Genomic DNA, 21,934 nt, shown 5'->3' on the forward strand with positions numbered 1-21,934 from the left:
GGTGAATAAGAAAAAAAAAAGAAAAGAAGGAGTTTACATTTTTTTTTTATAAATCACCAGGACAAGATGACTTGCACCCAAGAGTCCTCAAAGAACTTAGCCAAGATATAGCCAGACCAATCTTCCTAATTTTTAAGAACAGCTTAGTGACTGGAAAAGTACCAGCCAATGTGGTACCTATATTAAAAAAAAAATGTCTGAGATATGTATATCTGGTCGGGCTGTCAGCCTAACACCAATAGTATGTAAATTATTGGAGGGGATGAGAATGCTACTGGTGGAAATCTCCCCATTGTGGGAGGGGCAGAGACACAAACTACTGTGGGGATATCTCCCCATTGTGGGAGGGTCAAAGACAAACTATTTCAGGGAAATCTCTCTAATGTGGGAGGGGCAGAGACACAAACTACTGCAGGAAATGTCACCATTGTGGGAGGGGCAGAGACACAAACTACTGCAGGAAATGTCACCATTGTGGGAGGGGCAGAGACACAAACTACTGCAGGAAATCTCACCATTGTGGGAGGGGCAGAGACACAAACTACTGCAGGGAATCTCACCATTGTGGGAGGGGCAGAGACACAAACTACTGCAGGGAAATCTCACCATTGTGGGAGGGGCAGAGACACAAACTACTGCAGGAAATCTCACCATTGTGGGAGGGGCAGAGACACAAACTACTGCAGGAAATCTCATCATTGTGGGAGGGGCAGAGACACAAACTACTGCAGGAAATCGCACCATTGTGGGAGGGGCAGAGACACAAACTACTGCAGGAAATCTCATCATTGTGGGAGGGGCAGAGACACAAACTACTGCAGGAAATCTCCCCATTGTGGGAGGGGCAGAGACACAAACTACTGCAGGAAATCCCACCAATGTGGAAGGGGCAGAGACACAAACTACTGCAGGAAATCTCACCATTGTGGGAGGGGCAGAGACACAAACTACTGCAGGAAATCTCCCCATTGTGGGAGGGGCAGAGACACAAACTACTGCAGGAAATCCCACCAATGTGGAAGGGGCAGAGACACAAACTACTGGGGGAAATCCTACATTTGTGGGAGGGGCAAATCCTATGTTTTTCCAGCTCTCCTACACTTACACTCCTTCCTCATCCCGATGTCCAGGCACTTCTTCAGTCGGCAGGCCTGGCAGTGACGTCGGTTGTTTTGGTTAATGACGCAGGAGTTCTGGAAAGGACAACTGAGACGCACATTTTTCTTCATCGCACGCCTGGGGGGGGAAGCAAAAGAAAATAATTTTAATTATTAGGACAAGGACTCGTGGCTCACTGGACGTACACCAGAGTTTACCTTTAAATTAAAATGTTTTTTGGTCAAATTTTAAATTCTTTGGAGTGTGCGTGAGAAGATGACCCGATTGTCCACATAGCTGTATATAGTTTTTAACAAAACTGGTTTTTAACACCCCTGCCGATTTTGTACATTTGCCCCACTGACAAAGAAACGATCAGTCTATAATTTTATTGGTCGGTTTATTTTACCAGTAAGGAGACAGAACAACAAAAATATCCAGAAAAACACATTTCCAAAAAGTTATAAAATTGATTTGCATTTTAAAAGGAGTGAAATAAATAAAATTTGAATCCCTTCACAAAACATGACTTGGTAGTCGGTGGAGAAAACCTTGTTGGCGATCACAGAGCTCTGACGTTTCTTGGAGTTGGCCTCCAGGTTCGCACACATCTCAGGAGGGGTTTTGTCCTCCTTTGTAGATCCTCTCCAAGTCATTAAGGTTTCCAGGCTGACGTTTGGCAACTCGAACCTTCAGCTCCCTCCACCTTATTTTCTATGGGATCAAGGTCTGGACACTGGCTAGGCCACTCCAGGACCTTAATGTGCTTCTTGAGCCCCTCCTTTGTTGCCTTGGCCGTGTGTTTTGGGTCATTGTCGTGCTGGAAGACCCATTCATGACCCATCTTCAATGCCCTGGCTGAGGGAAGGAGGTTCTCACCCAAGATTTGATGGTACATGGCCCCGTCCATCGTCCCTTTGATGTGGTGAAGTAGTATTGTCTTCTTAGCAGAAAAACACCCCCAAAGCATTACGTTTCCCCCTCCATGTATGACGGTGGGGGGATGGTGTTCTCCATGTATGACGGTGGGGGGATGATGTTCTCCATGTATGACGGTGGGGGGGATGGTGTTCTCCATGTATGACGGTGGGGGGATGGTGTTCTCCATGTATGACGGTGGGGGGATGGTGTCCTCCATGTATGACGGTGGGGGGATGGTGTCCTCCATGTATGACGGTGGGGGTGGTGTTCTCCATGTACGACGGTGTTCTCCATGTATGACGGTGAGGGGTGGTGTTCTCCATGTATGATGGTGTTCTTGGGGTCATAGGCAGCATTCCTCCTCCTCCAAACACGGCGAGGTGAGTTGATGTCAAAGAGCTCGATTTTGGTCTCCTCTGACCACAACACTTTCCCCCGGTTCTCCTCTGAATCATTCAGATGTTCATTAGAACTTCAGACGGGCTGTACATGTGATTTCCTGATCAGGGGACCTTGGGGGGGGGCTGCAGGATTTCAGTCCTTCCCGGTGTAGTGTGTTACCGATTGTTTTCTTGGTGACGATGGTCCCAGCTGAGATCATTGACCAGATTCTCCCATGTAGTTCTGGGCGGATTCCTCACCGTTCTCATCATTGAAACTCCACGAGGTGAGATCTTGTAAAGGAGCCCCAGACAGAGGGAGAGTGACACTTATTTTGCGTTTCCTCCATTTGTCAATAATCGCCCCAACTGTGGTGACCCTCGGCGATGGACTTGTAGGCCATTCCAGCCTTGTGTAGGTCTACAATCTTCTCCCCGACATCCTTCGATCTTTGGTCTTGGCCATGGAGGAGAGATTGGAATCCGGATTGATTGATTGCTTCTGTCTTTTATACAGATGACAAGCTGAGATTAGGAGCACTCCCTTTAAGAGAGAGAGAGTGCTCCGAATCTCAGCTCGTTACCTGTATAGAAGAGCCAAAAATCGTGCCGATTGATAGGAAATCAAATACTTATTTCGCTCATTAACCACTTAAGGACCGCCTCCTGCACATATACGTCGGCAGAATGGCATGGCTGGGCACATGTACGCACAGGTACGTCCTGTACTAGTACCCAGCCATGGGTCGCGGGCACGCTCCCGCGACGCCGTCCGAAGCTCCGGGACCGCGGGAACCGATCGCCGCTGGAGTCCCGCGATCGCTCCCCGGAGCTGAAGAATGGGGAGAGCTGTATGTAAACACGGCTTCCTCGTTCTTCACTGTGGCGGCGTATCGATCGGGTCATCCCTTTTATAGGGGGACACAATCGATGATGTCACACCTACAGCCACATCCCCCTACAGTTGTAAACACACTTCAGGGAACACAAAACTCCTACAGCGCCCCATGTGGTTAACTCCCAAACTGCAACTGTCATTTTCACAATAAAGAATGCATTTTAAATGCATTTTTTGCTGTGAAAATGACAATGGTCCCAAAAATGTGTCAAAATTGTCCGAAGTGTTCGCCATAATGTCGCAGTCACGGAAATCGCCGCCATTAGTAGTAAAAAAATAAAAAATTAATAAAAATGCAATAAAACTATCCCCTATTTTGTAAAAGCTATAAATTTTGCGCAAACCAACCTATAAACGCTTATTGCGTTTTTTTTTACCAAAAATAGGTAGAAGAATACGTATCGGCCTAAAAAATTTTTTTTATATATTTTTGGGGATATTTATTATAGCAAAAAGTAAAAAATAATATTTTTTTTTCAAAATTGTCGCTCAATTTTTGTTTGTAGCGCAAAAAATAAAAACCGCAGAGGTGATCAAATACCACCAAAAGAAAGCTCTATTTGTGGGGAAAAAAGGACGCCAATTTTGTTTGGGAGCCACATCGCACGAGCGCGCAATTGTCAGTTAAAGCGACGCAGTGCCGAATCGCAAAAAGTGTCCGGGTCCTTTAGCTGCCTAAAGGTCCGGGTCTTAATGCAAAATCAATTTATAACTTTTTTCTGAATATTTTTGTTGTTATTCTATCGCTTATTGTTAACCACTTCAGCCCCGGACCATTTGGCTGCCCAAAGACCAGAGCACTTTTTTGCGATTCGGCACTGCGTCGCTTTAACTGACAATTGCGCGACGTGGCTTTCAAACAAAATTTACGTCCTCCTCCCCCCCCCCAAAATAGAGATTTATTTTGGTGGTATTTGATCACCTCTGTGGTTTTTATTTTTTGCACTATAAACAAAAAACATTTAAATAAAAAAAATAAAAAATGAGAGGGGGGGTGACAATTTAAAAAAAAAAAAATGCATACATATATATATATATATTTTTTTTTTTTTTTTTTGCTATAATAAATATCCCCAAAAAGATATAAAAAATACACACACACACAAAAAAAACACACGTTTTTTTCCTCAGTTTAGGCTGATATGTTATACGTTATGCCGTTACGTGAGACGATCGCGGGACTCCCGGCGGACATCGAGACCGCGGGACCCGCGGCGAACGCCCACAATGCCGCGTCTTAAAAGGGGACATACCTGTATGCCCAGCCGAGCCATTGTGCCAACGTATATGGTCGTGCGCTGGTCGGCAAGTGGTTAAAATAAACCGACGATTAAAAATTATAGACCGATCATTTCTTTGTCAGTGGGCAAACGTACAAAATCTGCAGGGGGCCAAATACGTTCCCCCCCCCATCACTGTATATAAAGTAGAGCATACATCTTTACTGTATACATTGTAATTCTCTATACATTTTGTATTCCATGTGAAGGATACAAGTTCTATAAAAAAATCGGCAGTGTGCGGAGGCGGCGCTCAGATCCGCGGCATTGTGCGATGTGAATATTCATTTAGTAAACAAGGACACCCTGAACCCCTGTACAGCGCACATCCTTCACCTGGGATTGCGTCTCGCAACCGCTTCCTGGCCTTGGCTTTGATCCGGCGCTCTTTCGGTTTCGGAATGTGGAAACGCTTTCAAAGAATTTTCTTTGTGGATATTACAGCTTTAAATTGACTGAAGGATAAAACCAGATACAATGGCGAGGAACATTCATAGAGGAGGAGGAGGGCGAGCGGGTGTGATGAACCAAGAAAACATGGAGGCGGATCACACGTGCGGGCGTTTACAAAGAAATAGACAGCAGGGCAACAATGTATGACAGCACTTATAAATAGTCCCAAAAGGCCACAGCAAAGAGATAGTAGTACTGCCTTTGTGTACATATACAGCAAAGAAAGGGGCGGTGATCCTCCAGGACTCATGCTTAGGACGCCTGATGGCCCGAGTCTGCTGGTCAGGTGGTCTGGGTGGCTTATTCCAGAAGGTCCCATAGAGGCAGAGTCTTGGCAGATCAGACTGCAACATTGTAACTTTGTAGCAGAAACCCAGGGCCCCTCTCCCACTGGCCACCAATAGACAGGGGCACCTTCTCCCACTGGCCACCAATAGACAGGGGCACCTTCTCCCACTGGCCACCAATAGACAGGGGCACCTTCTCCCACTGGCCACCAATAGACAGGGGCACCTTCTCCCACTGGCCACCAATGGACAGGGGCACCTTCTCCCACTGGCCACCAATGGACAGGGGCTCCTTCTCCCACTGGCCACCAATGGACAGGGGCTCCTTCTCCCACTGGCCACCAATGGACAGGGGCTCCTTCTCCCACTGGCCACCAATGGACAGGGGCTCCTTCTCCCACTGGCCACCAATGGACAGGGGCTCCTTCTCCCACTGGCCACCAATGGACAGGGGCTCCTTCTCCCACTGGCCACCAATGGACAGGGGCACCTTCTCCCACTGGCCACCAATGGACAGGGGCTCCTTCTCCCACTGGCCACCAAGGGACAGGGGCTCCTTCTCCCACTGGCCACCAAGGGACAGGGGCTCCTTCTCCCACTGGCCACCAGTGGACAGGGGCTCCTTCTCCCACTGGCCACCAATGGACAGGGGCTCCTTCTCCCACTGGCCACCAATGGACAGGGGCTCCTTCTCCCACTGGCCACCAATGGACAGGGGCTCCTTCTCCCACTGGCCACCAATGGACAGGGGCTCCTTCTCCCACTGGCCACCAATGGACAGGGGCTCCTTCTCCCACTGGCCACCAATGGACAGGGGCTCCTTCTCCCACTGGCCACCAATGGACAGGGGCTCCTTCTCCCACTGGCCACCAATGGACAGGGGCTCCTTCTCCCACTGGCCACCAATGGACAGGGGCTCCTTCTCCCACTGGCCACCAATGGACAGGGGCTCCTTCCCCCACTGGCCACCAATGGACAGGGGCTCCTTCCCCCACTGGCCACCAATGGACAGGGGCTCCTTCCCCCACTGGCCACCAATGGACAGGGGCTCCTTCTCCCACTGGCCACCAACATTGGGGTTACCCGAGACCTAAAAGTATTTCAAGGTTTCCTCCATGGTAAAGGCTGCTGGACTGTTTAATCTCAACCAGACTGTTTGGACCCCCCGAGACTCAATGGTGGTGGTTGGTTAGGGAGGGGGGCTACCAACATGGATCTCATGACAGTGATAGTGTTGGCAATTTTGCTGTCACTTTAAAAATTTAAAGGTCAGCCAACACCCCCCACGCTCTAGTCCATACGGCTTCAATCACATCCCAGTTTCAGGTAACCAGAAGATTACTCTTGTAGAAATTGATGGAAATACCTTGGCCGGCATGGTTGGGGCTTTGGCCCATTATTTCTAGCAGAGTTTAGAAGACTGGAAAATAAATGAGTCTGGGAGTGCTAGAAATCAAGAGAAATCACCAAGTCTCCAGGTGTATTGCCGATGGCCGATCTATGGGAAGAGAAGAATTCTAAGGCCACAATGGAGTGCTGGCTCCCTATTGGGGGTTGCCACAGACAACAGGAAAAAAATCCACAAGGTAGTCACCCCAGGTGTTCCCCCCCCATTCACTGCCTGGAATAATTAGCCTTCCATTAATGGCAGGGATAACGAGACGCAAGCTCTTGGCGGTGTAGAATTAATGCGGACTATACGCCGCTCTTCCAGGAACCTTCAGTCAGGAATGTACACTCGCGTTCATTAAAAGCTTGAGAGCTTTTCATCCTTATTGAAGTGTTCTATTGAATTTGTGTCGAAGTGGAGTCATCCTGGTCACCCAGCAACCGGCCTCCTTATTAGGTAACCAGGGAATATAATGGAGGACTGACAAGAGCCGAAGAGGCCAATACCTTGAAGAAGAGGCAAGGAGCTCGCCAAATGGTTCTGAGAAGGCCACCCGACTCTCTTCACATCGACAGCCGCTCAAAACTGACATTTCTAAAGGTCAATTGAGTCGTAATTATACAAAAAATGGCAAAGTGAGGACCTTCTAGAAACATCAAAGAAACGACAGCGATCTCCCTCCCCCAACACGGTTACAAGATTATTATCAATTCTGTAACAATGTAAAAAAAAGTAACAAAAATTAAGAGAAAGAGAAAAAGAGAGAAATATTCCAGGAGTTCTGAGACTTGGATCAAACCTCAGAGCGCCAATCGTCCGACCCCAGCCCAGAGCGCCAATCTTACGACCCCAGCCCAGAGCGACCAATCTTACGACCCCAGCCCAGAGCGACCAATCTTACGACCCCAGCCCAGAGCGACCAATCTTACGACCCCAGCCCAGAGCGCCAATCTTACGACCCCAGCCCAGAGCGCCAATCTTACGACCCCAGCCCAGAGCGCCAATCTTACGACCCCAGCCCAGAGCGCCAATCTTCCGACCCCAGAGCGCCAATCTTCCAACCCCAGAGCTCCAATCTTCCAACCCCAGAGCTCCAATCTTCCAACCCCAGAGCTCCAATCTTCCAACCCCAGCCCAGAGCACCAATCTTCCAACCCCAGCCCAGAGCACCAATCTTCCAACCCCAGCCCAGAGCTCCAATCTTCCAACCCCAGCCCAGAGCTCCAATCTTCCAAACCCAGCTCAGAGATCCAATCCAATCTTTTGCAATTGGCACAGGATCACCAAAATTGGAAAAACATTACCTGGTCTGAGGAGTCTGGATTTCAGCTGCGACATTCAGATGGTGGGGTCAGAATTTGGCACACTTTGGGCCCCTAACTACCATTTAAGCATGGTCACCACGGCCTACTTGAGAATTGTTGGTGACCATGTCCATCCCTTTATGACTACAGTGTCCCCATCTTCTGATGGCTCCTTCCAGCAGGATAATGCACCAGGTCACAAAGCTCCAATCCTCTCACCACTGGACAATGAGGTCACTGTCCTCCAATGGCCTCCCCACTCACCACATCTCATCCAATAGAGGACCTTTGTGATGTGGTGGAATGGGAGATTCGCATTGTGGATGTGCAGCCGATAAATCTGCAGCAACTGTGTGATGCTATGTTACTACGGAGCGAAATCTCTGAGGAACGTTTCCAACACCTTGTTGTATCCATGCCACCAAGAATGAAGGCTAAAGGGGGTCCAACCCGGGACTAGCAAGGGGGGACCCAATAAAGGGCGTCCAACCCGCTGCTAGCAAGGGGGGGCCCAATAAAGGGCGTCCAACCCGCTGCTAGCAAGGGGGGGCCCAATAAAGGGCGTCCAACCCGCTGCTAGCAAGGGGGGGCCCAATAAAGGGCGTCCAACCCGCTGCTAGCAAGGGGGGGCCCAATAAAGGGCGTCCAACCCGCTGCTAGCAAGGGGGTGCCCAATAAAGGGCGTCCAACCCGCTGCTAGCAAGGGGGGGCCCAATAAAGGGCGTCCAACCCGCTGCTAGCAAGGGGGGGCCCAATAAAGGGCGTCCAACCCGCTGCTAGCAAGGGGGGGCCCAATAAAGGGCGTCCAACCCGCTGCTAGCAAGGGGGGGCCCAATAAAGGGCGTCCAACCCGCTGCTAGCAAGGGGGACCCTATAAAGGGCGTCCAACCCGCTGCTAGCAAGGGGGACCCTATAAAGGGCGTCCAACCCGCTGCTAGCAAGGGTGACCTAATAAAGGGCGTCCAAACCCGCTGCTAGCAAGGGGGGACCCTATAAAGGGCGTCCAAACCCGCTACTAGCAAGGGGGACCCAATAAAGGGCGTCCAAACCCGCTGCTAGCAAGGGGGACCCTATAAAGGGCGTCCAACCCGCTGCTAGCAAGGGGGACCCTATAAAGGGCGTCCAACCCGCTGCTAGCAAGGGGGACCCTATAAAGGGCGTCCAACCCGCTGCTAGCAAGGGGGACCCTATAAAGGGCGTCCAACCCGCTGCTAGCAAGGGGGACCCTATAAAGGGCGTCCAACCCGCTGCTAGCAAGGGGGACCCTATAAAGGGCGTCCAACCCGCTGCTAGCAAGGGGGACCCTATAAAGGGCGTCCAACCCGCTGCTAGCAAGGGGGACCTAATAAAGGGCGTCCAAACCCGCTGCTAGCAAGGGGGACCCTATAAAGGGCGTCCAAACCCGCTGCTAGCAAGGGGGACCCAATAAAGGGCGTCCAAACCCGCTACTAGCAAGGGGGACCCAATAAAGGGCGTCCAAACCCAGAGCACCAATCTTCCAACCCCAGCCCAGAGCACCAATCTTCCAACCCCAGCCCAGAGCTCCAATCTTCCAAACCCAGCTCAGAGATCCAATCCAATCTTTTGCAATTGGCACAGGATCACCAAAATTGGAAAAACATTACCTGGTCTGAGGAGTCTGGATTTCAGCTGCGACATTCAGATGGTGGGGTCAGAATTTGGCACACTTTGGGCCCCTAACTACCATTTAAGCATGGTCACCACGGCCTACTTGAGAATTGTTGGTGACCATGTCCATCCCTTTATGACTACAGTGTCCCCATCTTCTGATGGCTCCTTCCAGCAGGATAATGCACCAGGTCACAAAGCTCCAATCCTCTCACCACTGGACAATGAGGTCACTGTCCTCCAATGGCCTCCCCACTCACCACATCTCATCCAATAGAGGACCTTTGTGATGTGGTGGAATGGGAGATTCGCATTGTGGATGTGCAGCCGATAAATCTGCAGCAACTGTGTGATGTTATGTTACTACGGAGCGAAATCTCTGAGGAACGTTTCCAACACCTTGTTGTATCCATGCCACCAAGAATGAAGGCCAAAGGGGGTCCAACCCGGGACTAGCAAGGGGGGACCCAATAAAGGGCGTCCAAACCGCTACTAGCAAGGGGGGGCCCAATAAAGGGCGTCCAACCCGCTACTAGCAAGGGGGGGCCCAATAAAGGGCGTCCAACCCGCTACTAGCAAGGGGGGGCCCAATAAAGGGCGTCCAACCCGCTACTAGCAAGGGGGGGCTCAATAAAGGGCGTCCAACCCGCTGCTAGCAAGGGGGGGCCCAATAAAGGGCGTCCAACCCGCTGCTAGCAAGGGGGGGCCCAATAAAGGGCGTCCAACCCGCTGCTAGCAAGGGGGGGGCCAATAAAGGGCGTCCAACCCGCTGCTAGCAAGGGGGACCCTATAAAGGGCGTCCAACCCGCTGCTAGCAAGGGGGACCCTATAAAGGGCGTCCAACCCGCTGCTAGCAAGGGGGACCCTATAAAGGGCGTCCAACCCGCTGCTAGCAAGGGGGACCCAATAAAGGGCGTCCAAACCCGCTACTAGCAAGGGGGACCCAATAAAGGGCGTCCAAACCCGCTGCTAGCAAGGGGGACCCAATAAAGGGCGTCCAAACCCGCTGCTAGCAAGGGGGACCCAATAAAGGGCGTCCAAACCCGCTGCTAGCAAGGGGGACCCAATAAAGGGCGTCCAAACCCGCTGCTAGCAAGGGGGACCCTATAAAGGGCGTCCAAACCCGCTGCTAGCAAGGGGGACCCTATAAAGGGCGTCCAAACCCGCTGCTAGCAAGGGGGACCCTATAAAGGGCGTCCAAACCCGCTGCTAGCAAGGGGGACCCTATAAAGGGCGTCCAACCCGCTGCTAGCAAGGGGGACCCTATAAAGGGCGTCCAACCCGCTGCTAGCAAGGGGGACCCTATAAAGGGCGTCCAACCCGCTGCTAGCAAGGGTGACCTAATAAAGGGCGTCCAAACCTGCTGCTAGCAAGGGGGACCCTATAAAGGGCGTCCAAACCCGCTGCTAGCAAGGGGGACCCTATAAAGGGCGTCCAAACCCGCTGCTAGCAAGGGGGACCCAATAAAGGGCGTCCAAACCCGCTACTAGCAAGGGGGACCCAATAAAGGGCGTCCAAACCCGCTACTAGCAAGGGGGACCCAATAAAGGGCGTCCAAACCCGCTACTAGCAAGGGGGACCCAATAAAGGGCGTCCAAACCCACTACTAGCAAGGGGGACCTAATAAAGGGGGTCCAAGCAAGATGTACCTAATAAAGTGGCCGGTGAGTATATATACGTATGTCAGTAATCAGGGGGTTTCTTAAACGTGTCCACCCAGTTGAGAACGAAGTTGAAGATTCAGATCTCGTTCCTGACCTACATTTGACCTAAACGAACATTTTCTTATTATAACCACCACAATCCTCCGCCTGAGCGGTCACATCCTGGAAGCTGTCATTGTTCCCGACACCTCTGAGTACCTGTTCCAGCTGGACCAACCCCCACCCACACACTCCCCGCAGAGCAAGATTCCCAGATACGGAGGGTGATCACCATGACAGCAAAGTATGGAGGGGCTGGAGGAGTCTGAACACCGACATTCCCTCTATAGAAGAACACAAGGATATTATATCCAATTAGAGATCCGAGAAAAGGAATGCAATGTTCAAAAATCAAAAGGGTGCTTTGTCTAGCATTAGGAAGCACACTCTGCAGAGCAGTGTCCGGCTGGTGCGCAAATTTTTTTGGGGGGGGGGGGCGCAAAAAAAAAAAAAAACACACACACACAGCCACTGTGCCCATCACACGCAGCCACTGTGCCCATAAAAGAAAAGCAGCCACTGTGCCCATAAAAGAAAAGCAGCCACTGTGCCCATAAAAGAAAAGCAGCCACTGTGCCCATAAAAGAAAAGCAGCCACTGTGCCCATAAAAGAAAAGCAGCCACTGTGCCCATAAAAACAAACGCAGCCACTGTGCCCATAAAAACAAACGCAGCCACTGTGCCCATAAAAACAAACGCAGCCACTGTGCCCATAAAAACAAACGCAGCCACTGTGCCCATAAAAACAAACGCAGCCACTGTGCCCATAAAAACAACGCAGCCACTGTGCCCATAAAAACAACGCAGCCACTGTGCCCATAAAAACAACGCAGCCACTGTGCCCATAAAAACAACACAGCCACTGTGCCCATAAAAACAAACGCAGCCACTGTGCCCATAAAAACAACACAGCCACTGTGCCCATAAAAACAACACAGCCACTGTGCCCATAAAAACAACGCAGCCACTGTGCCCATAAAAACAACGCAGCCACTGTGCCCATCAAAACAACGCAGCCACTGTGCCAACCAGACGCAGCCACTGTGCCAACCAGACGCAGCCACTGTGCCAACCAGACGCAGCCACTGTGCCAACCAGACGCAGCCACTGTGCCAACCAGACGCAGCCACTGTGCCCATAAAGACGCAGCCACTGTGCCCATAAAGACGCAGCCACTGTGCCCATAAAGACGCAGCCACTGTGCCCATAAAGACGCAGCCACTGTGCCCATAAAGACGCAGCCACTGTGCCAACCAGACGCAGCCACTGTGCCAATAAAAACGCAGCCACTGTGCCAACCAGACGCAGCCACCGTGCATCCCCCGCCCGCTCGGCACTTACCCTGTCTCAGTGGGGCAGTGGGTCACAGCGGCGCTGTCCTCCCTTCCTGTCCTCTGCTATGATTGGACGCCTATCACAGCGCCTTCAGGTGACAGGTAACAGACCCGAGCACCTGATTGGCGGAAAAGCGGTTCAGTGTTAGGAAAGCGAATTGTGATTTTGATTCTTCACAATTATTGGTGCAGCTCTAGCCGATAGGCGTCGCTCATTCCCATCTCAAAATAGTTGGGAGGTGTGCTGCAGCACCAGGCAGTTTGGCACATGTTTGCAGATGCCAGGGGGTGGGGTGCCATTAACACCCAATGGTACCGCTGCAGCGTGTTACAAAAAAATGCAGACATGCTGCGTTTTATCGCAGTGCACTGTACATAATCGCATGGCACAGTAATCACATGGCATTTTGTACACTTCAAATAAAGTTTGTACATTTGTATCGTGTGATTTTTCTGGATTTTTGGTTGATATTCTGTCTCTATCACATAAAATACACCTATGATAAAAAATTATAGACCCTTCATTTCTATGTAAGTGGGCAAAGTTACAAAATCTGCAGAGGATCAAATCATTTTTTCCCCCCCACTGTACCATGAAGACCTTACTGAAAGATTTTGGAGACTGTAAAGTCTTAAATTATTCTCAGTTCCCTCAGCTGAAGCCAAGCAAATCCTGGAATACAGTTCAAGTAACACTGTACTTCTCAAACAAGAGATAGATGCACGGAGGAGGGGCCAGACATGGCATAGATACCTGCGGATACTGCAACCATCTATGCCCAGAAGTGGGAGCAAATGCCTGTATTACACAGGTATCTGCTACCCCCTCCACCCTGAAACGTGTCAAATGTGACACCGGAGGGGGGTAGGAATCCAAAAAGCGGAAGTACATTTTTGGATGGAACTCCGCTCTAAAGTGGAATTCCACCCAAAAATGTAACTTGCGCTTTTCGGAACCCTCTCCCCCCCCCCTCAGGTGTCACATTTGGCACCTTTCAGGGGGGAGGGGGTGCAGATACCTGTGTAATACAGGCATTTGCACCCACTACCAGGAATACACCACTGCGGCAGTCACGCCCACACCTCCCCCCCGATGTCTTCTGGGAAACACACTGTTCCCAGGAGAGAGCAGGGACCAGTGACCGAGCGCTGCGCTACTCGCGCATGCGCAGTAGGGAACCGGGCAGTGAAGACGCCACGCTTCACTTCCCGACTCCCTCACCAATTGCTCGTCCTCGGCTGCCGACATCGCGGGCGCACTGGACAGGTAAGTGTCCATAATTTAAAAGTCAGCAGCTGCAGTATTTGTAGCTGCTGGCTTTTTAAAAAAAAATAAAAAAATTGCCGGAACCTCCGCTTTCAATTATTCTCAGTTCTCTCAGCTGAAGCAAGCCAAGCGAATCCTGGAATACAGTTCAAGTAACACTGTACTTCTCAATGCAGTTCTCAAACAAAAGGGAAATATGCATTTCATCCACTAGGGGGCACTGCAGGGGAAAGGCTCCAGTTTAGTTTGGTTGTTTGCTCTCTTGTACCTCCTACAGTTGGGCGATTGTTGGGTTACAGTAGATGATCGTTTCTGTCTTCTCAGGCCTTAACTGACAGGTAAGAGGGCACATTTATCCAACAAATTTGTTTATTGTTATGACCTTTAAATGATTCCTATTAATGTGCATGCAGTTTTAGGGTCTGACGTGTTTGGTATCTAATTACTCGGCACAACCTCATCTTTTATAATTTTACCCCAAAAAATTGGGTAATAAATTGTGTTTGTGTGACCCACAATTTTATCTTTTTTTTAATTAAAAGTGGAGTTCCGCCGAAATGTTTTTTTAAAAAAACGGACACTTATCTGTCTACGGCGCCCGCGATGTCGGCACCGAGGCCGATATATCTGATGCTGCCGCCGCCATCTTCGTTAAGGGAATCAGGAAGAGAAGCCGCTGGTTCCCTACTGTGCAATGCGAGAGTCGCGCTGGGTTATCTGACTGGTCCCTGCTGTCTTCTGGGACCTGTGCGTCTCCCAGAAGACAGCGGGGGAGGGGGGCAGAGGAGGGGCCGGACATGGCCTACTGTAAAGTCTTAAATTATTCTCTGTTCTCTCAGCTGAAGCCAAGCAAATCCTGGAATACAGTTCAAGTAACACTGTACTTCTCAATGCAGTTTTCAAAACAAGAGAAATATGTATTTCTGCCATTAGGGAGGCACTGCAGGAGCAAAAGGATACTGAAAAGCAGAAGTTCCATTTTAGGGTGTAACTATAGAAGACAGCAGGGGGGGCAGAGGAGGGGCCGGACATGGCATACTGTAAAGTCTTAAATTATTCTCAGTTCTCTCAGCTGAAGCCAAGCAAATCCTGGAACACAGTTCAAGTAACACTGTACTTCTCAATGCAGTTTTCAAAACAAGAGAAATATGTATTTCTGCCATTAGGGGGGCACTGCAGGCGCAAAAGGATACTGAAAAGCAGAAGTTCCATTTTAGGGTATATATATATATATATAATTTATTTATTTTTTAAATGTGGGTATGGGATGTTATATTCAGAGGACCCACCTGAAGAAGCCTTTGCAGCCCTCGCAGGTCATGGCGTTGAAGTGATAGCCGGTGGCCTTGTCCCCGCAGGCGCGGCAGATTTTCGGCTCGCCGTCGTCGTCCTCCTCATCGTCGTCCCAGGTTCCGGGGCTGTTGGAGGTTTCTTCTTCCTCCTCCTCGTCTTCCTCCAGTAGGACGGTTCTCTGCTCCAGGGACATGGCTGGGCGGTGGAGGCCGGGGACCCCGCCACTTCTCGTCCGGAGAGTGCGGCTTCCTCCTACGCACGGTGAAATCGCAAAAGGATAACCAGGGGGTCAGTGCGGAGTCTGGGGGAGAAAAACAAAACAACACCATTTACTAGTCAACAAATGGCCTACGGATTTTCTTTATACTAAACTCTCATCACCCTCTACACACACCAGCTGAAAGAACAGGTTAGGCTGACCGCACTGGGTGTCTGATTGAGAGATGAAGAAGAAAAACACGACCCAGCTCTGACTGTCTCGTGTTTCAGGTATGAAAAGCGTGCCTGGTCTGCATCAATCTGCATCTTTCTAGAACTGACAAAAATGTTGCAACTTGAAACACGGAATTGCAGCCAACAAACATTTAGTTGCACATTTGTATCTCTTTAGGGAGGAGATTCCCTTTCCATTTCATTTCCCCAATCAGAATACAAAACACTCAGGTGCCTCTTTCACAAGTCGTCTGCGCAGAAGCTCAAATCCCAGCCATCCCCTGCAACAGCCATCGGTTTACCACACAGAGAGTTTGTAATAGTTTAGACCCGCGGAGAACGCTTGGCTGCAGAAGCGGGGGGAGGGGTTTGAGGTTTTTATTCCTCCGTCAGCACAGGAAGTGATGGGAATCTCCCCAGGTGGGGACACAGGAAAAGCCAAAAATTTTAATTTTCAGAAGTGATAACAAAAAAAAAAAAAAAAAAATCAATAGACAGCCACCGATCGGCATATGGGATTTACGACTTAGACATGATCAGAACTTCCCGGGAAATGTCACACCGATCAATAAATCAGGCGTCGCATTTAATAAAATTGGGAAACTGAAAAAAAAAAAAAAAAACACCAACACACATTGCCACGACTGTGCCCATCAAACGCAGCCACTGTGCATCCCCCGCCCACCCGGCACTTACCCGTCTCAGCGGGTCACGGCGACCATGTCCTCCACGCTTCTCGATGTCTTTTCCAGTCCTCTCTTCCCATCCTCTGCTATGATTGGACACCTGATAGGCATCCAATCACAGCGCCTGTCGTTTCAGCCAATAAGGCAACAGGTAACAGACCCAACAAAACAGACCCGAGCACTGGATTGGCTGAGGCAGTTCAGTGTTAGGAAAGCGAATGAATATTCGCTTTCCTAACACAACGCTGAGTGAACTGTGAGCGCTCAGCATGGCGCCCGCTGTTCACCTTTTTTGGATGCCTATTAGAGCCTACGGCTTTGAAAAAAATACTCCACCATAGATTCATACTGTAACGGAATGGCCCGTGATACCCAGAGTTTTTTGAAGGATGTGGGGTACTCCTGTGCCAGCTTCACCAATGACTCTTGGGTCTAGGGTCATCCTATGTCCAATAGGGGCATCGGATGACTGAGAAATGATATCTCGGATTACATGAGATGGGACAGTAATGATAATTCATGTATTGCAGGATATCTTGAAATATTACAGGTGAATAATTCTGACCCCCAACAGGTCAATAGCAGAGTGACTCATTCATGTGGGGACACAGACTGTTGAGGTGTTAATTGAGTCTGGCTCCTAAGATATTTCATTGTGTGAAAGTCTATTAATGATAGATGTGTGTTGGCAGTCTGAAAGGTCAGATGGCTGACTTTTCAGCTGTAGTGGATTAGCATGTCAATTACGTCTACAAAAGGAATGTGTATTGTGTATCAGGTGAGAATAGCTTATTGCGGAGTCAGAACGTCTGGGTAAATGACTAGTAATTAGTTCATGTAGATTATCTGAATGACATTATCTAAAGGAATGTGTATTGAGCATCCATTGTGCCATGCTGTGGGTGGAGTTAAGCCATTGTTTCTTGGGGCCTCTAACTGTATATAACAAGCCTGAGTTTACCATTAAAGTATCCTGTCTGTTTGGAACCAGAGAACAGAGCTGTGTCTCGTTATTCTGGGGAAAATCCAATGGATCGTGTCTGCTGGATTGTTGGGAGTGTCGGAAGCTGTCTTGGGTTGGTGGAATGGAATATCGTAACGGCGTTAATCCCTGACCGTTACACATACCATGCATGAATCCATCTATGGCGATAGAGGGGTAGCAGGAGAGAGGGGGCGGCGCCCGTGCGTCCCTTATAGACGCACCACCACTGTTGGGTATGCAAAGTGATAGGGGTGAATTTAGGAGTAAAGGTACTAAGCCTATTGGCAAGCGTCTGAGTTGGTCAATTCCCCTTAGCATACCGCATAAGGCTAACAGTTACAAGCATGACTCTCACAGGCAGAGGCATGATGGGACTTGTAGTTTCGGAACAGCTGGAGGGCCGCCAGTTTGACACCCCTGCTCTAGGTCTTTTCGTTTTAGACATCGTTCCCACATTACGTCTTGAAGCCAGCTGTATAATGTGGCGCGTAGAACCGCCTTATAGGCCTCCCAGAGAGTTACGGGGGGACGACACGGAGTCTGCATTAATGCGGAAATATTCCACAGATGCTTTAAAAATATCTGCCTGGACCTCCGTGATGGATAGGAGAGAGTGTCATTCGTGACCCACGGAGAGTGTTGAGGTTTGTCGAGAACAAAAAGGGGCAAACTACCAGAACAGGACCGTGATCTGACCACGGGGGCTGCAGGGATGGAAGAAGACGCTACCAAGGGAAGAGGTTTCCTTAACAAACACTATGGAAGGACGTGAATACTCCAGCAAAATTTGCTGAACTCGCTCCGGTGAAGGCCGGAGAACAAGACGTCTTTAACTTGCGCCGTCTACATTAAAGCGTATCTAAACTCCCCTCCCCCAACACACACACACCAAAACCAACAACAACACCACCACCACCCAAACAAACAACAACAACACCACCACCCAAACACCAACAGCACCACAACACCACCACCCAAACACCAACAGCACCACCACCCAAACAACACCACCACCACCCAAACAACACCACCACCACCCAAACAACACCACCACCAAAACAACACCACCACCAAAACAACACCACCACCCAAACAACAACACCACCACCACCAAACAACAACAACAACAACACCACCACCCAAACACCAACAGCACCACAACACCAGCACCCAAACAACACCACCACCAAAACAACACCACCAAACAACAACAACAACACCAGCACCCAAACAACAACAACAACACCAGCACCCAAACAACAACAACACCACCAGCACAGCACCCAAACAACAACACCAGCGCCCAAACAACAACAACACCACCACCACCCAAACAGCAACAACAACACCACCACCAGCACCCAAACAACAACAACAACAACACCAGCACCCAAACAACAACAACAACAACACCAGCACCCAAACAACAACAACAACACCAGCACCCAAACAACAACAACAACACCAGCACCCAAACAACAACAACACCAGCACCAAAACAACAACAACACCAGCACCCAAACAACACCAGCACCCAAACAACACCAGCACCCAAACAACAACAACACCCAAACAACAACAACACCCAAACAATAACAACACCACCACCAGCACCCAAACAACAACACCACCAGCACCCAAACACCAGCACCCAACCAAACATATTTAGCAGATTCCAGCCCTCAGAAGTGGCGGCTGTATTTGTTCCCCCCCCCCCCCTCGGGTATCTGTAGTACTGCCACGGTCAAGTGGGGCTCAAGCTACACCTCAAACCAGGCACTGGAACCCTCCACCATTGCGTATTCGCACTCCCCATAGGATTATCTCATTCCTAGTTCCTCTTAAATCCAGCATGGTCGGGTACAACAGATTTCTCTCAGTTCTTCCTGCTGGGTCTGCAGCCTCTTGTTACATGATCCCATGATCTTCCCCCTTCCTCTCGATGTGTAAGTGAAGCTGTGGCAGACGCAGAGAGAGAAGGAGAAGCCAAAACCCCAGAGAACGTGCCACCTATATATTACGACCATCAGTGCATACCACCATCCATGAAGATTTAGCCAGCGACGGGGGGGGGTCAACCAAACACAATGTTATATGGAGGCCCCGCAGAAAGGACCCACGTCCCGTATTTTTTAAATGCGAAAGAAAATACTGCGGGTATTGTCACCATTCCAGTTTCCTGACAATGAATAGAGAAAGAAAAAAAACGGAATGCCGGCGGTGGGGTCAGGAAAACTGGTTTAGCTTGTAGAAGATCTTCCACCAGCTGATGAATGAAGTGACAACAACTGTACATACAGAGCGGTGACAACACAGAGTGGGCGTGTCCTTCACTGATCGTCTTTCCAAACAGGTGCAGGAGGGGCAAAGGCTGTCCAATACGGGGGGGGGGGGCTGTCCGAGAGGGCCAACAACACTGCGGTATATGTCTCTGTACAGCGCTGTGGTATATGTCACAGCTTTATAAATGAATATTATTATTATTATTATTATTATGTGACTGTGGGGGAGGGGGGGGGGGGGGAGAGACAGAGTGTAAGCTCTTCTGGTACGGGTACTGGCTCAGTGATCTCTGTACAACACTGCGGTATATGTCAGAGCTATTATTATTATTATTATTATTATTAAAGGGTCACTAAAGGAAATTTTTTTTTTAGCTGAAATGACTGTTTACAGGACATAGAGACATAATAGTTAACTGATTCCTTTTAAAAATGATTAAAAATTGATAAAAAACAATCATATAATGTGCCTGCAGTGTAGTTTCGTTTTTGCTGTTGTTTGCTGGTTCTCTGATGTACAGAGAGCCACTAGAGGGCAGTCAGCCAATAGAGAGCAGTGATACTTTGTCTAAAACTCCTCAGCACCAATCCAGTTTCGTTTTACACACAGCTCCTTGATTAGTGACCACCGTGAGAAATCTCCCAGTACTGTGGTTATCAGGAAACAGGCAACCAGGAAGTGTCCAGAACAGAGAGGATTTACAGCAACATGAAAGCAAAAACGAACAATGAGGACATGAAACCAGGACTGCAGTAAGGTAAAGGAAGCTATTTAGCTAAAAAAAAAAATTCCTTTAGTGACCCTTTAATGAGTGAAGACAGAGGGGGGACATTAGAGTGTAAGCTCCTCTGTTATCGGGACTCTGACTGGCTCAGTGATCTCTGTACAACACTGCGGTATATGTCAGAGCTATTATTATTATTAATATGTGAAGACAGAGGGGGGACATTAGAGTGTAAGCTCCTCTGGTGCAGAGACGGATGTGATTGTCTCAGTGTTCTCTGTACAGCACTGCGGTATATGTCGGAGCTATGTATCCTAGATCGTAAGCTCTAATGAGCAGGGCCCTCCGATTCCTCTTGTATCAAATTGTAATGTAACTGTAAAGTCTACCTTTATTTTGTTAAAGTGGAGCTCCGCTGAAAAAAAAAAAAAAAAATATTAAAAGCCAGCAGCTTCAAATACTGCGGCTGCTGACTTTTAATATCGGCACACTTACCTGTCCTGGAGTCCAGCGCCGTCCGCAGCAGAGTGATGAGCGATCGCTCGTCACTCTGCTGCCCCCCCCCCCCCGCCATCCTCGGTGAGGGAACCAGGAAGTGAAGCGATTCGGCTTCACTGCCCGGTTCCCTACGGCGCATGCGCGAGTCGCGCTACGCCCGCCGATTGGCTCCCGCTGTGTACTGGGAGCCGAGTGTTCCCAGAACACAAACGGGAGGGGACGTCATGCCCGCAGTCTGCCCGAGACTGTGTGGCCGGAAGTGCGTGCAAATACCTGTGTTTAGACAGGTATCTGCACCCCCCTCCTCCCTGAAAGGTGTCAAATGTGACACTGGAGGGGGGGGGGGGGGGAGGGTTCCGATCAGCGGGAGTTCCACTTTAGGGTGGAGCTCCGCTTTAAGTGCTGCGCAAACTGTTGGCGCTATATAAAGCCTGTATAATAATAATAATAATAATAATAAAAAAAAATAGTAAATAATTTAAATGCAGTCATGAATAGCAGCTGAACCTGGAAGGATCGGGAGAATCTTCTAATCTTCAATGCTACATAATGTTGGTGAACTCAATGACAGAGCACGAGGAGTATATGACGTACAAAGTACATCTTCTGGGGGGGGGGGGGGGGTTGTCTGCCCCACTCCAGGACAATGTTATCTATACATTACCCTATAGAAGCATAAAATTAGCGTCCCCTCCCCCCACTCCTCCATCAGGGTGTTCAGGGATGGGAGAATCTGCAATTCATCTCAATGTAAACTTCCCAATTGAAAGTGCAAATCTCTGGCATGGCCGCTGTCTGGTAACACCTTAGAGGCTAAAGAAGGGACCAGGCAGAGCTCTCCGCCATGACGGCACACAAAGGTTTTCTAGAGACACATGAAAAGGGTTGTCCACCCCAAAAAAATGTGATATTTCAGGTTATAGGTGAAGTCCGATGGGCTGTGTCACCTGCTGGCTCCTTACATCACTTTGGGGTTCCAGCAATGACGCGTACGCGGGCATCCCATCTACTATATAATCCGTAGAGACCCAGCAGGAAGAGTGGGAGAAAGAAAGAAAGAAAGAAAGAAAGAAAGAAAGAAAGAAAGAA

At 49.5% G+C, this 21,934-nt stretch overlaps 1 protein-coding gene across 2 annotated transcripts in view; it reads right to left on the reverse strand.

The window, feature by feature from the left end:
- NR1I2 (nuclear receptor subfamily 1 group I member 2) overlaps positions 1-21,934 on the reverse strand; it is a 55,387-nt gene that overhangs the window by 21,159 nt on the left and 12,294 nt on the right. For both annotated transcript variants that reach the window (XM_040339208.1, XM_040339209.1), the window contains exons 2-3: positions 15,234-15,538; positions 1,106-1,236 (exon numbers count right to left, since the gene is read on the reverse strand). In XM_040339208.1, coding sequence (XP_040195142.1) covers positions 1,106-1,236; positions 15,234-15,430 — 328 coding nt within the window. In that variant the 5' untranslated portion in view covers positions 15,431-15,538. The remainder of the gene's footprint in view (positions 1-1,105; positions 1,237-15,233; positions 15,539-21,934) is intronic.

The sequence above is a fragment of the Rana temporaria genome, chromosome 2 (genome assembly GCF_905171775.1).
Source record: "Rana temporaria chromosome 2, aRanTem1.1, whole genome shotgun sequence".
NCBI classification, from domain to species: domain Eukaryota; kingdom Metazoa; phylum Chordata; class Amphibia; order Anura; family Ranidae; genus Rana; species Rana temporaria.